At 40.2% G+C, this 20,137-nt stretch overlaps 1 protein-coding gene across 3 annotated transcripts in view; it reads right to left on the reverse strand.

Annotated features, from left to right (window-relative positions):
* MTMR7 (myotubularin related protein 7) overlaps positions 1–20,137 on the reverse strand; it is a 114,667-nt gene that overhangs the window by 3,416 nt on the left and 91,114 nt on the right. For 2 of the 3 annotated variants that reach the window (XM_074000327.1, XM_005562660.5), the window contains 6 exons: positions 10,812–10,921; positions 9,043–9,168; positions 6,532–6,581; positions 4,332–4,532; positions 2,861–3,001; positions 634–760 (listed from right to left, as the gene is read on the reverse strand). In XM_074000327.1, the coding sequence (XP_073856428.1) occupies positions 634–760; positions 2,861–3,001; positions 4,332–4,532; positions 6,532–6,581; positions 9,043–9,168; positions 10,812–10,921 (755 nt within the window). The remainder of the gene's footprint in view (positions 1–633; positions 761–2,860; positions 3,002–4,331; positions 4,533–6,531; positions 6,582–9,042; positions 9,169–10,811; positions 10,922–20,137) is intronic. The other variant, XM_065518908.2, reaches the window with a different exon arrangement.

Consider the following 20,137-nt stretch of genomic DNA (forward strand, 5'->3'; position numbering starts at 1 on the left):
ATCTCAAATGCTAGCCTAAGGAATTTTGACTTTGTAATAATGAAGAGCCAGTTTTAAAGAGCCAGACTGCTGGAATAGACTAACAGAATCCTAAGATTTTCATAAACTACAGTAGTACCGCTGGAAACAAAGTTATCCAATTAGGAAAAGCATTTTATTATAACCTCCCTGTCCAAGTATAGGGAAGTTATTAGAAGCCAAAGGATAGACTTTATAGTCAGTCTCCCCTATTACCAATTATAGATTAATATAATAGTTACATAATTTTTAAAAGTGGAGAAAGATCTTTATAAGTACATATATTTGATTTTATTCTTTTACTTTTTCACTTTGCCAGAAAGATTTAATTTTACTACTCCCAAATAACAGTAATCAAAAAAGTTGACCTAAAAATAAGGAACAACCAAAAATTTGTGGAACTGAGCCACAAGCCAGATGTGTGAAATGCATTAAATGCCTAGGTTTGGGCTTCGGTTATCTGAGTCCTCACCTGGATGGGGTTGTGTTTCAGGTGTTCTACTGGCTAAACATGAGAAATGGTTGTGTTGCACTGAATCTTAAGAGGCTTTCATGAAGCCTTGCTCTTCTAGAAATAAGCACAGAAAATAGATTAACAAAGCAAGTATGTCTTACTTCTTCCAGGGCCTCTAGTTCTTCCTCTAGCTGCTGAGTTTCCTCCTTCACTGCCATCAGGTAATCTGTAACTGACTGTCGGGGCTGCATCCCTTTTTCAAAGCGGTTATACATTCCACTCCAAAACCTGGAAAGGACGGCAAAGCGTCATTACCACCTTATCACAATCTGAAAATTCACATTTCAAATCTTCTAAGTTATCTGTGATACCACAGTCTTAATAATAACCAAATGCAAATTTCAGCCTCAAAAAAGCCACTGCTTAAGGTAATAGTTTCATGTTGATGTTTTTTTCCTTGGGTCAGCAAATGCCTTTGGGGAGAGTAAGTTTATGAAAAGTCTACTTGTATATATGAATTAGAAAACACAGAATACATTTTTCTAAAATTGAAATAGCACATGTAACCATTTTCTTTTAAGAAAATGGCTGTTAGTTTTGAACTTTGAAATTGTGTATTTATGGGTGCAGCACACCAACATGGCACAAGTATACACATGTAACAAACCTGCACGTTATGCACATGTACCCTAGAACTTAAAGTATAATAATAATAATAAATTTAAAAAAAAAATTGTATATTTAGAATCTTTCAGCTACAAAGGGAATCTTCAACTTGCAGCTTTTATCTTTTTTATCACTACCACTAAAAGTTGACATCTACATTTGTAATAAACCCCTCTTTTTATTTTATGGCAGAGTTTCATTCTTGTCACCCAAACCAGAGTACAGTGGTGTGATATTGGCTCACTGCAACCTCCACCTCCCGGGTTCAAGCGATTCTCCTGCCTCAGCCTCCCAAGTAGCTGGGATTACAGGCATGCACCACCACACCCGGCTAAGTTTATATATTTTTTAGTAGAGACGGGGTTTCACCATGTTGATCAGGTTGGTCACGAACTCCTGACCTCAGGTGATCCACCTGCCTCAGCCTCCCAAAGTGCTAGGATTACGGGTGGTAGCCACCACGCCCGACCAATAAATCCCTTTTTATCCTACACAGAAAAGCATACTGGAGTGCAAATGAGAAAAATGGTGTTATCATAGAGTTATCCTTAGACCCACTATTTATGTAGAAAAGTACTTTGAGGCCAAGAACTTGGTGTCATTGTTTTATCTGCAGTGCCCAGAACAGTGTTTGCTCCTCAATAAAATATGTGTTGACTAGCTGTTAATAATAAATCAGTTGCAATCCAATTGGTCATATCTCAACAGCTCTTAAAACTTGTTTTATGTGCACTATGGAGGCTTTTGTTTAGTATGATGGAATATTCTGCTATAAATTCTGAGGAAATAATTAGATTGAAATAATTGAGGGAAAAAAACCTTGAGAAACGAAATCTATACAGGAAGAAAAGCCATCAAGTCTGTGTTGGGAGTGAGTAGGAAGAAAGAGATGGGGTTTCTGTTTATTCTGCGTGAGTTTTTTTGTTGTTGTTGACCTTTGAGTTTTTTCATATTATACAAGCCTAGCAAGGAAGCCAAGGGAAAAAACATATGTATCTAGCACATACCTAGTAGAACCTGTAGGATGCCACCCTGCTCTCCCCATCGTGATACATACACTCTTAACGTAATTTCCACAAGGGAAGTATTTCCACTAGGACTTAATTCAGTGGAGACAAAAAGGCAAGGTATTATGTTGGTGCAAAAGTAACTGCAGTTTTTGCCTTTTTGTTGTTTAAACTAATGCAAAAACCGCAGTTACTTTTGTTCCAACCTTAATAAGTCATGATCACTGTTGAAACTTGTGATTCCACATTTGACTTAAGGCATGTGCATTATTCTCTTTCATTTGCTTTTTAAAAAATTGGAACTTACCTTTTTTTTTTTTTTTTTTTTTTTTTTTTTTGAGACGGAGTCTCGCTCTGTGGGCGCAGTGGCTCCAGCCTGTAATCCCAGCACTTTGGGAGACCGAGACGGGCGGATCACGAGGTCAGGAGATCGAGACCATCCTGGCTAATACGGTGGAACTTACCTTTTATGATATCATTATTATAAAACATCAACTCCTGAAGAAAATTCCACAATTAGGAGGAATAAAGAGGCAGAGGAGACACTGGCAAAAATACCAGATCAGATGCTTGAGTAAGCATCTCCCTCTGGTGTCTTCTGTGTCCAACAAAAGCCTCAAAGATCAGTGTTTCATAAATTTTGACCTCTGATTGTTAAACGGTACCAAAATCTAAGTTCATACCATAGCTACAAAGTTCTCAAGGGTTTACATACTTGTACATGAAGTTGCATGGTGCTGTAGGGAGATGAAGGGTTCCCTGAGTCTGGCTGTGATCAGCTCTAAACAGAGGATTCAGGTAGTCGGCCCGATTCTTCCACAGGTGAGCCCATAATGAATATGTTCTTTCTTGAATCCTGTTTTATAAAGAAAATAAGTCTCTAAATGACCTATTTTGGTGTTTACACATAGTAGATATGTTATATTAAAGCTGGAAAGGAACTAATAATTGTAACCTGAAAACCACGTGTCTGTTCGACAGCAGGTAAATGTATCATCTTGGTGGCTTCATGGTACAGAGGGAGAACACTGTAATAATCTCAACTTCACCACCATCTGTACTGGCCTTGACAAGGTGTTCGATTCCTTTAAGTGGTTTGTTTGTTTGTTTGTTTGTTTGTTTGTTTGTTCCTTTTGTGTGTGTGTGTTTTAAGCTGTTCTTTTGGGGGAAGTTTTTCCCCCAAATAGTCATTGGACATTTATAATTTGTCAGACACAATTCTAAGTGTTTCACATGTTTTCTCTCATTTAATCCTCACTGAATTGCTGTGAGATATGTCTTAATTTACAGATGAGGAAACTGAGGAATAGAGAAAGTGGTTTCCCAAAGTCCTATAGCTAGTAAGTGGAAAAGCCATATTCAGACCCAAGCAGATACTGTTAGAATTGGCTAGTCAGATACAAGAAACCACAAAACTGTATAGGAAAACAGGTGACCCTAAATGATACACTCTGCTCCTTCTAAAATCGTCTCCATTTGCCAGGAATCACACTTGAGCTTCCTTAGAGAAAACAAACTAGTATCCACTACAAAAACTAATTTTCTTTATGTTCAACTCCGTATAAAACCACTGGAGTCCATTTCATTTGAACTGACCATTCCCCAGATTAAATCTGATAATGTTGTATACACCAGAGTTAAAATCATTTCATTTTATGAAAATTTAAAAAATGTTCTCTCATTTATACTGCCTAAATCGCTTTATTGTTAAGTTTTTTACTATCACTTATTTTAAAGTCCACATTTTAGCTACTTTTACCCTTGGATAAAGCAGTACAGTTTTAATCTGAATAAGTGATGGCTTTAGTTTTATATTTGCTTTCCCAATTAAATTTGCAGTTTTTATTATGGTAGCATAGCCACCAAAGGTATCTAACCTTTTCCTTTCAAATGCAAAAACCACTTTTTCTGACTCCAGAAAATTCCTTTTCGGTATTCGTGCATCAAGTCTATCAAGCTGTCTGTGTATATCAGGCAGAAACTGAGGGGAAAAATGAAACTGTATGTATCTGTCAGTTGATGACATTTAAACCATTTCTGAAATGATGCCAGGAAAAAGAAAATAACCTTAATCTGTCAGTATAGGTATGTGACTAAATGAAAAAAGTCTTCAAAATTATGAAAGACCATCTAAAATTCTCAGTCACCAAAATCTTTAAATAAAAGTTAAACACCAAAACACTTACTTGAGTTCTCGTCTCTCCTTTTGGCTGTTACATAGGAAGTTTCCAAACTGGCAGGAATAAATATGATGTTGAATGTGAATCAGAAACCTCTCATTGAACTCAAAGGCACAGGGAAATTGTTCCATTAACTGCCAGACACACTCAATGAACTGGTCAATAACTGGAGAGATTTCTTTTGGATCACCATCTAGATTGCCATACCTATAAAACAAAGCATTAGAGACTTTTTAAGACAGATTTATTTTTAAATTAGAAAGCCATAAATGCAAGAACAATCATAAAAGCAGCCCTAGTTCCTAAATAAATCTTACCTTACAAACTTGCAATAACAAAAAAAAGTAGAAACGTAAGTTTTTAAATTCAAATTTCCAGAGCCACTTTGTAGTGAAGGTCTAGATAGAAGGGATGTGTTCATGTTATAGTTACAAAAGAAAGTGTTAGTGTAAGAAATAAAATCCGAAAACACTTCCCACAGAAAAGGCATTTTTAAATTGATTCCTTAAAAGTACATTAGAACTTCTAAAATAAATGTTGCACTTTATGAGTCCACACAACTTTAGGGCTCTTCATTTTTTGCACTGTCTAGTTGGGAAGGGATGAGGAAGAAAGACAACTTGAAAAAAATAGTGGTTTCCCAAGTTGCCAGGAATATTCCCATTTTGAAAGCAGTTAAAGCTTGTCACATGATTTATCTCCATGTGACCACAGATTCCACATGTATATTTATCTCCCTTTGCTTTGCTTTTCAAGAGCACATCAGAATCTTCTTCCTCAAATGTGTATTGATTTTAAAATGACTCCTTAGCCCTTTACACTATTGTGCGAATTTTACAGAGAATCCAATAGGATGTTTTGGTGTCATCAAAGACAAAATAACAATATAGAACCTCATGTTAGTAAGGGATCATCACCTTGAGGAAGAGAAATAAGCAATGATCAGTTGCAGAGTTTTCCCAAGAGTGGGAACATTGGAAATTGTCTAGAAACTTCTCAGATGTTACAGTTTCTCACGTTTAGTAGCTTTAAAAAGGGTTGCCTAATATTAATATTTTTTTGTCATCAAACAATTATCCAGCTGATCTTCAGTCATTTCCATATTCTCTCTGTCATCTGTCTCCTATCTTGAAGATCCTAACTGCCTAGCATATAATATTAATAGAACCCCAAACTGAAAATAATGCCATGTTAAGAAGTTTATCTAATAATTGAGTGCTTTAATTTTCTCATTTGTAAATGGAGTTCCTATGCTTTCCTGGAAAAAATTATAAAAATAGACTTCCTGAAAATCACAGAATTAGTGATCGATTCATGCTAAAAGCAAAAAACTACAAAAATATACTTGAGCAGTTGCATGCATTTAGAATTTTACCAAAACACAGTAAAACATCTGAAAATATATATCAAACTATCTAATGAAACTTGCTGCCTAAATTTAAATTTTATCACCAAAGACTAAACTAAGTACAGCTATACCATTTAAGATTCAAAGAGTAGAGAACGCCAGAACACAGTACAGGCATCATCAACACTGACAAAAGGAGGCTGGTGGCTCCAAAAGCAATAGCTTGTAGTTATTGAAAGCCTACTACACAGGTCAGTCCTGCAGCTGGCCTAGTTACATTTTTTAAATATCCATGCTACAACCCTGTGAAAAGAAGGCATCCCCATTCCACAGATGAGAGACCAAAGGTCAGACAGTGAATACCACGGCCTAGATCTAGACTTGGACATATCTGGCTCTGAAGCCTTCATCACCTCTCCAGAGACATCTGGGACAAAATGCACTCTGATACAAATGCCTTAGGATTATAGAAGATCAAAGAGAAACTGTTCCACAGGCAGTTCACAACTTGCAGCTTAAAGTGAATCTCTGGACTTCTAAAATGGAATAATTTAGTAAGTCACATGCGAATGGCAGGAGGAAGGGAGGGCTGATCCTCACTAGGACAACTAATGAACAAGCATTCTCTATCTGTTCTAGAATAATTTAACGTTAGTTCTGCCCAAATGTTACCAAGAGGAATCAGAGTTATAACTTCATTTATCTATGATATGACATATACAACAAAATTTTAGCTTTCTGAATAAGACACAAACTCTTCAAAAGCAAGAATATTTTCCCCTAAATATTCAATTGAAAATTTCAGAAATAGTGCTTTTATTCTAAACATTCAAAACAACAGTCTTAAATATTACTTACCGGTGATTAAACTTATGACCAAAGGAAATCCAGTCCTTTTCAATTAATACCTACACAAGAAAGAATATAAATATCATGGAGAGAAGCAAACAAAAAATAAGAGACCACATACCAATAATGTTGAGGAATTTAGAGGCACTTGCAGAAGTCCCCATCCTCGAGCAACCTGCAAATGCGTGAACAGGCATTATCCACCGATATAGAGATGCGCATGGCAAGGGCAAAGTTGAAGGTCATCCATAGGAACAGTAAGTGTAAATGGATGTATAAAAATGCAGGAACCGACCGGGCGCGGTGGCTCAAGCCTGTAATCCCAGCACTTTGGGAGGCCGAGACGGGTGGATCACGAGGTCAGGAGATCGAGACCATCCTGGTGAACACAGTGAAACCCCGTCTCTACTAAAACTACAAAAAACTAGCCGGGCGAGGTGGCGGGCGCCTGTAGTCCCAGCTACTCGGGAGGCTGAGGCAGGAGAATGGCGTGAACCCGGGAGGCGGAGCTTGCAGTGAGCTGAGATCAGGCCACTGCACTCCAGCCTGGGCGACAGAGCGAGACTCCGTCTCAAAAAAAAAAAAAAAAAAAAAAATGCAGGAACCCCACCCACTGAATGCTTCCTATGTGCCAGGCACTGTTCACATTGCTTTACGTATGATCTCATTTAACTGTGGGATGGTATTCTCACTCTTTTAGAAAGGGAAACTGAAGGAAAGAGATTTCATATTCACCCAAGATCATGCTACTAGGAAGCAGACACCACTTCACAGCCCAGCTCTCTCCACTCCAAACCCCATCTCAGCCAATGTGTGATGCTGCCTCTCAGTATAATGTAAATTACCAACCTCTTTACAAAAAAACAGTTGGTTTTTCAGTGATCTTCTCTACACATTAGAAGAATTCTAAAATGATGGGGTTTGGCATATATTTGGAGCTTCAGCCCTGCTTTGAAATTAGGGTTAACATGAATTTCTAAGTCTGAAGCAGTCCAGATTATTTTTTTTTTAATTTTGTTTTGGTTTTGTATTTTACATTTTATATTGTCTTATATTTTAAAATTTATTTTTGAGACAGGATGTCACTCAGTCACATAGGCTGGAGTGTACTGACGCAATCATGGCTCACTACACCCTTGACCTCCCGAGCTCAAGCGATCCTCCCACCTCAGCCTAAGTAGCTGGGACCACAGGTGGGCTCTACCTGGCTAATTTTTTAAAAATTTTTGTAGAGATGAGGTCTCGCCATATTGCCCAGACTGATCTCGAACTCTGGGGCTCTAGCAATCCTCCTTCCTCAACCACCCAAAATGCTGGGATTACACACCGCACCCAGCCTGGATTTTAAAAAATGTTTAGTCAAGTAATATGGATAGTCTGATCAATATCCCCAGTGCTCTAAAGTGACCAGAGATTTCCCCCTACAAAGAAATATGGACTGGTTGAAGTCTGTTCTTGACAACTCGAGACATTTTCTTTGGGTTGTAAGTTTAATGGGGCACAATGAGAATGAGTTGATGGTGGAAAAGGATGTGTGCAAGAGAAGAGCCTGAGGGCAGTGTGTGACTGGCAACCTCTTCACTCTCCAAATGCAGATGAAGGAATCCAGCCCTCCTGACCTCAGTCCAGCAGGGGTCTGAAGCAGGAGTATCACTTCAAGGTGTCAATGCTATCACAGGTCACTGGAAGTTCTCAGACACTTCCAAAAAAAGAAAGACGTCCCAGAGAGGGAGGCCGCCTCTTCGCTCTTGTCCGAGGGTGTTGCTGATACTACTCAATAATGGAGACCCAGCAGTAAAGACGTCCCATTAGGACTCCTTTGTCAGCATCTTCGGTAGCACAGATTCATGATTCACTGAAGCACTTTCTACCAAATCATGGTTAAGAGGTTAATTCATTTTAAGGAACTTACACCAGATTAGCGAAAACATCACCATCCCAGGCAACTATCAATACTCTGCAGGTGAAAGCAACTTGTTAGGTTTTGATGTCCACCTAAAAAGTTCAAACTCTACAGGATACACTCATCATTTTGCAAAGAACAACAACAACAAAAGGCTGTGAAATTTTCAGTATTCTCATCCAGGGGTGTGAAGGACTACTTAAAAAACAAACCCTGGAAGTGAAAACAGTTTTGCCTACCAAGGACTTCTGGCATACACAATATAGAAAAATTTTTCCGCAGATATTTTTTCTAAAAAGTTTTCTGTTATGTATTCACATTACCTCAAACTTGAAATACTTATGAGCAAATGATGTATAAAATTGTCTTACAAACTACCAAATATATTTTATATTTGCCCCAAAAGTCATTCAGTAGCATTGACTTGAAATGGTTTCAATGTCCCAGAAATTCATCTCTTTATTCCAAGCCTATTTGATCTCTTCCCCTTTAATCTTGCTGAGCTACTAAAAGAAAAATAATGCTGGCAAAAAAAAAGAGCAGCTGCCAGTAGTTGCAAAAACAGGGGTCCATGGTCAAGGCACCGCCTGTGGGAATGGCCCAGTGGCCACACTCACCATGAAGCCCTTCAGAGTCCGGTAGTGCGGGTCCAGCAGCAGGCTTGCCACCGAGCACACCTGAGCAGTCCTGTCCCAGCCATCCGAACAGTGAACAAGCACACTTGCCCCTTCCTCTGAAACTGCCTAGAAAACACACAATCCGCAAAGAGTCACAAAGAATGGCTGTAAAAAGGCAGAACCTCTCATCAGAGCCAGGTTTGACTGTATATCTACAGAAAGAAACAGCCAAAACGAAACACTTGTTCGTTCATGTATTTAGGGCCCTACCTAATTAGGGCAGAGCCAGAGTGGCCTGGTGCTGGCAGCTAAAGCTTTCCCTTCCCATTCTATCCAGAAGCCACCACTCAAGTCATCTCCAATAAGCATATGTACTTACTAAATATGAGCATTCGTCCTATGCAAACGGACCTTCAACTTCTTCCCTCCACTCTGAGTTTCCACATTAAGCCTTACTGAAATTCTGGAGTTGCTACTGGCCCCAACCATTTCCAAAAAGGAAAAGGCAAAAAAATTGTAAGTTACAAATCTAAGAAGTTATAGATAAAAGGTAAGAGTCAAGTAATGGATCCAAGGTTGAGGAAAGGAAGAAAAAACAAAAGTAAAAATGACACCAGAAAATCTCCACTAAGAAGAGTATCTATTTGCTATTGCAAATGCACATCATTTTTTGCTAAATATCTTGGCAGGAAACATACGCTGCGAAACATGGGAGAGATTTCATCATAGCATTTATCACTACCTAAAATTCTAGTTTTATTAATTTATTAATACTCTGTCTCAGCTGGGGGCAGTGGCTCACACATGTAATCCCAGCGCTTTGGGAGGCCGAGGCAGGTGGATCACCTGAGGTCAGAAGTTTGTGACCAGTCTGACCAATATGGTGAAACCCCGTCTCTAGTAAAAATACAAAAATTAGCTGGGCATAGCGGCGCATGCCAGTAATCCCAGCTGCTTGGGAGGCTGAGACAGAAGAATCGCTTCAACCCGGGAGGCAGAGGTTGCAGTGAGCTGAGATCGCGCCATTGCACTCCAGCCTGGGTGACAGAGCAAGACTCCCTCTCAAAATAACAACAACAACTCTGTCTCCCACAGCAGAATGTAAGCTCTGTGAGGGAAGAGACTTAATCTGCCTCATTCATGTCGCATCTGTAAAATCTAGAATAGTACCTGGCACTAAATAAAGATTTCTTCAATAAATGATTACCTCAAAATGGGGAACATACCATGGCATCAGGGAAGATACGGTTCTCTTTAGGTATAAATCCGAGGAGTTTATTTTTTTAAAAAAAACCTAACAGCACAAAAGACACTGCATTCCAAAACAGCTTGTATGAAAGTTGCAGCAACATTTTCCTATGGCAGAATGGACTCTACCTTCCAGCTACAGGAATGTGACTTTTGCTTATGCCATGACTAAAAAGAAGGATCTATGGGATGTAAGCCCTAAGCCCCACCACTGAAGTAACTCACATTTGGTTGTATTCTACAGAAAAGTCTTTTCTCCATCCAGGATTAAGCTTAATGGAAGAGAATACTCTGGAAATATTCTACCATTTGATCACAGTGCTGACATACTATCAGCTAAGCACTATATTCTTTAGCAAAATCGCATCTTCAGTGCACAGATTTATGGAGCTCTACAAAGCTGGCTACCCAGTCAATGCAGTGCAGCTTAGGACAGGGAAGCCCATGGCAGAGGGATACCCATTTTGAAGTCAGTGGTTTTCTCATCTGTCCCTTAATTTATTTTCTCTGCAATTGCATACCTTTGCAATGAAGATTCCTGCATCCATGATGGCTTTAATGTGCCTTAACCAGCCAGAGTTCTCCAGACCCCACAGGAAATCACTCATGGAGGGAGATTTAAGTTCACACACTGCAAGATAAATCATGTTATAAAAGCAAAATTAAGGTACTCTCTCGTTTTACATATGATCATGTTTTATAGGTAGTTTGCTAATGATTTCTTTGTTGTAATGGGTATTTTCTGGAAGACTTAAGTCAAAATAAATACCCATGTTTACTAAACTTGATTCTATGGAACCATTTCAAGTAAGACTTTTCTACTTTCTTCGGTCACAGGGAATACAGCACTTGTTTACAACTATTATATATGTAAAGTTTAAATCCTAATATTAATGAAAATCATTAAGAGTTCTGGCAGAAAACATGTATTTGCCTTTCCAGCAAAGTAATTAAAAATGGGCTACTAAGGAATAATTGAATTAGGAGTGCAATGGGGAAAAAAATCATGTAATTGTAGCACCTACCCACTTAGAAGTTTCCATCACCCAACCACTTCAGATTAGGACTGTTGTAAAAACACAAGACAGAGCAATCCTAAATTTCTTAAATGGAAATGATCAAACGCGTCTTGCCAGTAACCCCCACCCAATGGGAGTAAGGCCTGTAAGCTTAGAAATAACATATACCTCTGATCCAATTCTAGAGCATCAGGGTAGGGACTTTCCCATTGAGTGAAAATGAAGAAAACCTAGGATCCCAATGAAATATATATTTACACAACTAAGGCAGGTGTATAAACACCTCTATAATATTATAAACCATCAACTTTCACCTCAGGAGCTTCTTTTATTTAATGTAAAGCATTAAAAAGCTTTAGAGCTAGTGTGCTGAGTACATATCACAAATACTGCAATCCAAAGTGGAGGTTTAGACGTAGAAAACCCTATTCAGGAGTCTTATCAATCAACCAATGAAATTCAATCATGATCTATAGATTTCTGTTTATTTTATTGTTCTCTGTGATGCAGTAAACACACATAGGGAACAGGGAGCCCTTTTTCCTACCCCCAACTCCATGAGCAATGAGCTGTGTAGTCTTGCACATGTTATTCCACTATCTGAACCTCAATTTCTTCATTTTTTAAAATGGGGAAGGTGTACTAAATTATATCCTTCCAACTTCAACTTTGTGAACTCTTTGAAATTTCTGTGCATATGGGACACATAGCAGCATTAACAAAAATACTAATTTATCAGATGCCCTGCCTCCAAGAATGCAGATAAGAGGATTCACTGTGATTTCCTGCAACATAAAAGCCACACACAAAAAAGCACAAGTAGTTAAATTCTGAGTCATAGATGACAACAATGTTGAAGAAAATAACACTGAAATTCCCAGAAAAAACCCAACCTAAGAAAACCGTATTATGAATATGTTCAGGCAAGATTCCAAAATCTTCCTTCCAAATGCCTGCCCTGAGCTGGAAGCATAGCTCTGAAGACCTAATATGCAGTTGGTAAAGTGACAGCCCTCTGAATTTGCTCTGGTTCGAAGCACTGCCTGTCTAAGGTCACAGTGTTGCCCCTTCTGCACCCCAGGCCAAGCGTCACAGGCAGGAAGACGCTATGTGTCTGATAAAGTACATGCAGAATGGTAAAGGAGAGGGTACTTAGTGGAAGGCCAGTGAAGAATACACAGACTGAGTCACAGCATCTATGGTTCTATTAGCCCTGTAGCCCTGGGTAGTCAGCCATGGGCTGAGAGTGCCCAAGCTTACAGTTTTAATCATTAAATTATAAAATATTTAAACATATAAAGATTAAAATGTAATATAACCTGACAATGAAATACTATTCAGTGATAAAATGAGATGAGCTATGAAAAGACACAGAGGGAAGTTAAATGCACAGTGCTAAGGGAAAGAAGCCAACTTTTCCTTGAAAAGGCTACATATTATATGATGTCAACTATATGACCTAGAAAATGGAAAACGATGGAGACAGCAAAAAAATCAGTGGCTGCCAGAGGTTAGGGTTGTGAGAGGAATAAATAGGTGGGCACAAGAATGTTTACGGCAGAAAACTATTCTGTCCACTGTGACAGTGGTTACATTCATTATTAAACATTTGTCAAAACCCACAGAATGTCCAACAGCAAGAGGGAACCATATGGTGGACTTTGAGTGATACTGATGTGCCAATGTAGGTGCACTGATCGCAACAATGTACCACTCTGTAGGGGATGTTAATAATGGAGGTGGCTGTGCATGTGTGCAGGCAGGGCTACTTGGGACGCTCTGTACCTTCTGCTCAATTTTGCTGTGAATCTAAAACTGGTCTTAAAAAAAAAAGAGTCTTTAAAAACATGATAATGTAACAGACATCCAGATTGGCCACAACTGCTCCAGATGTCTCTTAAGAAAACAAAATAGAAAAAAGCCTGGGCACAGTGCCTCACACCTGCAGTCCCAGCACTTTGAGACGCCAAGGCAGAAGGATCATTTGAGCCAAGGAGTTCAAGACCAGCCTGCATCAAGTAGTGAGATTCAGTCTCTACAAAAAAAGAGAAGAAATTAGTGAGACTTGGTGGCACATGCCTGTTGTCCCAGCTACTTGGGAGGCTGAGTCGAGAGATCACTTGAACCCAGGAGTTTGAGGCTGCAGTGAGCCAGGATCTGGCCACTGCACTCCATCCTGGGTGATGACAGAGCCAGATCCTCTCTCTAAAAAAATAAAGTTACAAATAAAGCCTCATGTTTTCATGTCATCCTGCTTCTTTCCTTTGAAGACTGTTAATATTCCCAAGAACTTTTTGTCCTTTCACTACTTACATACTAGGTGTGTGGACTTGGGCAGATTACTTAGCCTCTCTGTGCTTCAGTTTCCTCAACTGTAAAATGGTAATAATAGCCTCTGTATCAAAGTGTTATTATTTCAGTTAGCCCTTATTGCTATTATTATCCTCAAATAGTATATATTTTATAGGTATTAAAATTTACATATATATCAGTCTTTGCAATTTTTATCCAACTTTTAGATATCCATATTATGTAAATAAACTTCATTAATTTTAACAGCTATATAATATTCCACTCTATATTGCAAATTATTTATCCATCCCCCTACTGTTGACAATTGTTTCCTCTTTTTCAATAGTTATAAATAGTACAGTAAAAAAAAAAAAAAAAAAAAAATCTTTCTACAGTCTCATTGTGGAAAGTCTCCCTGTACCTGGATTTCTATAAGTGAAATGGGCTGGGTCACAGAGTTCCTGAATCTTCAGCTCTATCATGCATAGTTGGCCCTCTGTATCCTTGGGTTCCACATCCTTGGAATCAACCAACCACAGAGTACAAATATTTGAAAAAAATAAAAATAACAGTACAACAAAAAATAATGGTAATAGAAAAACAATACAGTGTAACAACTATTTACAGAGCATTTACATTGTATTAAGTATTGCAAGTAATGTAGAGATGATTTTAAATATATGGGAGGATGTGCATAGGTTATATGCAAATACACCATGTTACTATGTAAGGGACTTGGGCGTGTGTGGATTTGGGAATCTGTGGGGGCCGGGGTGGGGGTGCTAGAAACAATTCCCCTTGGATACTAAGGGATGACTTTACTGCCAAATTGCTCTTGAAAAGGGCTGCAGTGGTTTATGCTCCCACCAGCAGGGTAGGAAAGTTCCTGTCCCCATATCCCAACTAATACTTGGTATTGCTGATGCTTTACGTTTTGCCAATCTTATACTATTTCTCTAAAAATATTAATGGCAGTTTTTGTTTTCCTCTCTGAATGGAATGTTGTTTTCTAGACTTTTTAAAATTTGCTTGCTCGTGTGTGTGTGTTAGGGGGGTGTGGTCTCTGTCATGCATGTTGAGCTTTCCTCAATTTTCTGCTAATTTTTGCCTATCCATTCACATGTAAGAGCAAGACACAGGAGGCTGGTTGACAGTGCCGTGTGCTGTGTGCATAGGCAGGCTTTCTTAGCTGCTGGGCTTTGCTGTGGGGGATTTAGCCGATGTGACATCTGCAAGTCCTTTGTCTTGGATGTTTGCAGGCCCCAGCATGGAATCTTCTGAACACCTGAGTGCATCACGTTGGATGCCAGTGTCCTAAGAGGACAGCTGGGGCAGTAACCATGGGTCTCATTCTTCCATACTTACACTTTTCACTTAACCCCTGTCTTTGGCCTGGCATTCCCCATCCCCTTTTCCAGCTTTGTCTGGTACTCCTGATCCCAGAGTCCCTGTAGTAAACGTTTCCAGAAAGGTTGACTTTCCAGAAAGTGCATCACCATCTTCTCTTGTGGAAGTGTGGAAAGAGGCTTCACTAAGCAGTGCAGGGGAGGAAGGAGGCTGGGATCCAATCAACTTCTTGTGCAAATGTTCGGCTAGTACTCTTCTTTCAGAGACACCTGATGGCTCGAATTCCAGAGACTGTCAAAGGATCTGTACTTCTGTTTGGCTTCCTTTGGGGTTTCTCATACTTCTGCCATAAATTGCAGCTTTTTTTTTTTTCTAGTCTGTGTCATTACTTATCACTCATCCATTTATTTTGCAGCTTTTATATTTTTGTTTCCATCCCCTCTTCTTTCAATCTCTCATCCTTTTGTATTTTTGCTTTTTTTTTTTCCACTTCATTCTCATTTTAGTGGGAAGTCAGGAGGAAGTGGGTAAGTTATTATATATTGTATTTAACTGGAACAGAAACAAGAAATTACTTTGGGCCTGTGCAAGGCAGAAGCTGGAACTAAGATTCCCTACAGCAAACTGAGCTGTTAAAAAAAATCCACTCATGCGTCAGGATGATGATGGGAAGCCAATCTCTGCCTGGACCCTGCATGAGGAGAACAAAAATCTCTCCTGAGATGCTGAAACCCTGGGCCTAGTCGCACACATATTTGGGATCCAAACACATCTTCCTTATGCACGGAAGCCCCCAAGATAAGGAATTATCATGTTTGGGCTGGGAATCTCACGGACACCCAGCAGACTTACACCAAACGCTGCTTAGGAGCAACACTTCCACAATTCTGTGGAATCCCACAGAAATAGCGGGGCTGAAGACAAGTTTACAACACACCAGGGAACAGCGCTCATGCTAATGGCTAGCAGGCAGAGGAAAAAAGATTACAGGATGAGTGCCCCAAGAACCCGATATGATAGAACAGTCATGTGAAACAGGCTTTAGGTTACTGGAAGTGGAGCAGGAGGAAGGAAGGCTCCCACCAGCATAACAGATGGTGGTCCTGATGTGTCTGGACTCACTCTTCCCGTGGTTCCAGGAGGAATCACTGTTGGCCACTGCAGTAAGGTCCTACAGCCAGGCTTCCTGAGATCCTCTTGTCTGGATGGTTCCCGGTTAGGGTCTGCTACAGGTATTTTGCATGTTTGGAAGGTGACATGCAGTGGAAGGTGACGTGAAGTGGCAGCTGACGAAGCTATCCCTGCCTACTCCCATCTGTCCTCACTCCCCCGCCTCTGATGGCCAGTTCTGTGCCCCACAGGGACACCTGACACAGAAGCAGCAGCCTCCATAGGCGTCCCCTCCAGCCCCTGCTGCAGGCCTTCACAAGTGACTTGTCCTCTGCTCTTCCAGGCACCCAGCTCTGCACCTTTACATCCCCAACGTCTCCTGAAAACAAGGCTCCTTTTCCAAAGCCCTGCTCACTGGCCTGCTTCCCTGATCAAACTCGCTGACACTTCCACATGTTTTCATCAGCAGGGATTTCACATTAGCTTACTCTGCCCTCTTGGGGAAACAGGAAGGCCTCTTTGTTTAACTTAGATTTTAAACAGTGTAAAATTATTACTCAGATGTACAGTTTAGTAATGTACTGTACATCTGAGTAATAATCATGACATATGCATGGGCAATAGCATGTAGCAATGTTTAAGGGCTTCAGAGGCAGACACAGCTGCACTGAAACTCCAGCTCTACCCACGCTCAACATGGTAACCAGGGTTAGTTACTGAGCCTCGCTGCCTTCAAATATAAAATGGGAATAAAACACCTTCCTCAAACAGTTGTTGTAAAGCTGAAATAATACAAATAAGCATTACACTGGCATAAAGAAGATTCCCGAAAATGGTAGCTATGATACACATTTTATTATCTGTTTCTCCAGCACAGGTGTCCTTGGAGGAAGGAGGTGTTAGACTCACTCAAACATGTCAACGCTGAAGCTCCGAACAGTTAAGGCATGAAGTGATCAATGGTAGAAAGACATCCCAAATGCAAGTCTTCTGAGAGACAAACCTAGAGTTTTTGCCACCACAGCATGGCTACCTTGGTAGGTTTTACCAGAAATAATAATAATAGTAACACTTACATACCAGGTACCAGACACTAAGTGCTTTATATAGATTAGCTTTAGCTTTTCAATCCTCAATCATTCTGAGGAAGGCACTTACTATTCTCATTCTTGATTGTGGAAACCAGTGCAAACAGAGGCTAAGTGCTTGTCCAGCGTCTCCCAGCTGATGGATACGTGGTGAGACGAGGCTCCAGTCTGGCTCCAGAGTTCATGCTCTTAATGCCTCTCAACCTCAGGTTGTTTTTTTTCATAATTCAACATGAACCAATCTTGGTTCCCAAGTATCATCAGCTTAAAGGTTATGCTTTCTAACACTTACAACAGTGCTGCCCTGTTATAGTAATCACTAGTCACACGTGGCTACGAAACACTTGAAATATGTCCAATCGGAATTGAGATAGATACGCTGTAAGTGTCAAATATGAATCAAATTTTAAAGGCATGGTACACACAAAAAATGCAAAAACACCCCATTACCAGCTTTTTATACTGGTAACATTGAAATAACATTTGGGATATACTGGGTTAAATAAAATACGTTATTAAAATTAATATACATATACATATTTATATAACATATGAAATTTTCTTTTTACTTTTAATGTGGCCACCAGAAAGTTTAAAATTCCAAATATTTTCTGCACTTGTGTCCTGCATTTTACTTCTATGCACAGTATTAACTTAGATTGCTCAAGGAAGCTTAATCTGATCAGAAGTCTTCAAACATTTTTGCATATGTATCTCTAAAATAAAATATAAAACTACATATTCCCTCATACACCCTGAGATGATGCATCATTGCAAGACTGAGGAGGTGGTAATGTTTTTTTTTTGTAAGGTGGCAACAAGGCAATTAGGAAGGGAGCTGGGAAGGGAGAGATGGCTTAAAGCTGGCCCCAGGAGCATTCTGAGAGGCAGGTCATATAATCGTAAGGAGGACATACAGAAGTTGATGATCTAGAAGCCAGTTTCCATAAAGAAATGTACCCAGGGTGTACTTAAAAAGTCTTTCTGTGAACTCGGTGCATGGACCCAACTGGAAGACAGACAGCACAATCTGATACAAAGGCCAAATGCCAGCCCTGAGGTAACACTGAGCAAGCCCGGCCCTTCTGGAGATGTGTCGCCTTATGACAGTGCCCAGCAATACCGACGGGCCCTCCAAGCATCAGGCTCACTTCTGCCTGTGCACACGGCCCTGAAACACGGCCCAGTGGGAAGCATGGCAAATTCCAGCACCGTCCATGAGCTCTCACCACTCCCTGGGCGCGTGCTGCTTGGGCTTTCTGTTCAACTCCAGGCCATGCCCCAAAGTGTTCGAGTTAATCCTAAAATACACACATTCCACTGCGTGAAGTCTGAGGATGCAACTGATTCCTCCAAGCCTTCCACAGATAACATTCTCTTGCAGTCTTTTTTTCACTGAACAGGCCAAACTTTCCAGTCATTACAGGGCTTAGGGCTAGTTAGCATTTTTGTTGATTATTAAGTTCAGGGGGCCTGAAGAATATCTTGGCATCCAAGCTCTGACGCGTAGCCCGGGAACAAAAGATCCTTTACACCACCTTCTCTTCCCACAAGGCATGGAAATGACTGCGAGTTTAAAAATAAAGACACCGGGCTTGCCAGCTAACCTGGAGATGGCCTGCGCCAAAAGCGAGAGAGGAATGGATGGCCACAGGACCAGGCCTAGAATGTCCTGCCAGAGGGAACGTCCCCACGCTTCTGTGTCCAGTTAGCTCTCAGCAACGGGACAGGCTGCTGTGGCTCTCACCACGTCAGCACTAAGAAGGCTCCTTGTTTAACATTTCTGCTTTCAGGAGCATTAACATTGCGTGCGCTAAGTAAAATAACCTCACCAGGTTCTCAAGCAAAGTTAACCACTGAGCGGGTGTTTTCTTCCCCGTGCGCTGAGTGGCAGCGTGAAAAGCAAAGAGGTCTGCGGGTGATTAACAGACGTGGGCAGATGGGGGTACACTCGAGACCAAAACGATTAGCGCCTGGATTTTTAAATATAAAACTGTTGGGTTTGTTTGGATAAACTCAGGATAAGGTAGAAATACTTATTTGTTCACTCTTGTTGCCAAACCCAAACCAATATTTACAAACCATTTTGCTGAACAAAGTTCATTTCGGCTGACATCAGAGACATATGCCACAAACTGCAGAGAACGGGACTCACTAATCAGAGTTTCATGCCCAGGTCTAGTGATATTTGCTTTATATAACAGGACTACTATATGTCACAAATATATATAAACTACAGGAAAAAAATTAAAAAGCAAAGACAACAGATATAATTTTAGGACCTCTGCACATGTGGAATTTACTTAGAAGAAAATCAGCCTCAGATAATCTGCCTTAGGTATTTCCTATATCACTCTTATTTTCTCCTATACAATTGCTGGGTGGGGTCAGTGAGGGTGCGAAAAAAGTCTCCATTTGAACCCAGTGGAGTTGGTCTTTCCTGTATCCTGAGATCTAAAGTTGAAATGGTACATGGCCCTCCCTTGATTACCAGCCCAACAGTGGTCTGAGTTCCGCCAATGTTGGCTGTGTCCTTTTCCCATTTTGGAGTCATGAAGCCAAGATCTGTAAGAGTCTTCAGAGAACTGGCAAAATGATGATAATGTCCCTCCACTGAACATCCACCAGGTGAAGCCATTCAAAGAGGACTTAATTATGGCCTGTACAATCAAAGTGTTTAGCCTACACGAGCCCATCACCATATGTTCCAAAATACTAACTACCACTGGCCTAAAGAAAATCAAGCAGCAAGTTCATAGGATAATGTGCTATTAGTATTTATGAATGTGAATTTTGTGTCTAACGACAGATTCACAGTATATGGTGGTAACCGGTACTATCTTAGGTTTAACACGTGCTAAGGACAGTAAGATGTGAATATTAACTGCAGAGGTGTGTAAAACTTTGCAGCAAATAAAAAACATGTGGCTGGGTGCAGTGGGTTGTGCCTGTAATGCCAGAAATTTGGGAGGCCAAGACAGTAGGATTGCT

The sequence above is a fragment of the Macaca fascicularis genome, chromosome 8 (assembly GCF_037993035.2).
Source record: "Macaca fascicularis isolate 582-1 chromosome 8, T2T-MFA8v1.1".
Classification (NCBI taxonomy): domain Eukaryota; kingdom Metazoa; phylum Chordata; class Mammalia; order Primates; family Cercopithecidae; genus Macaca; species Macaca fascicularis.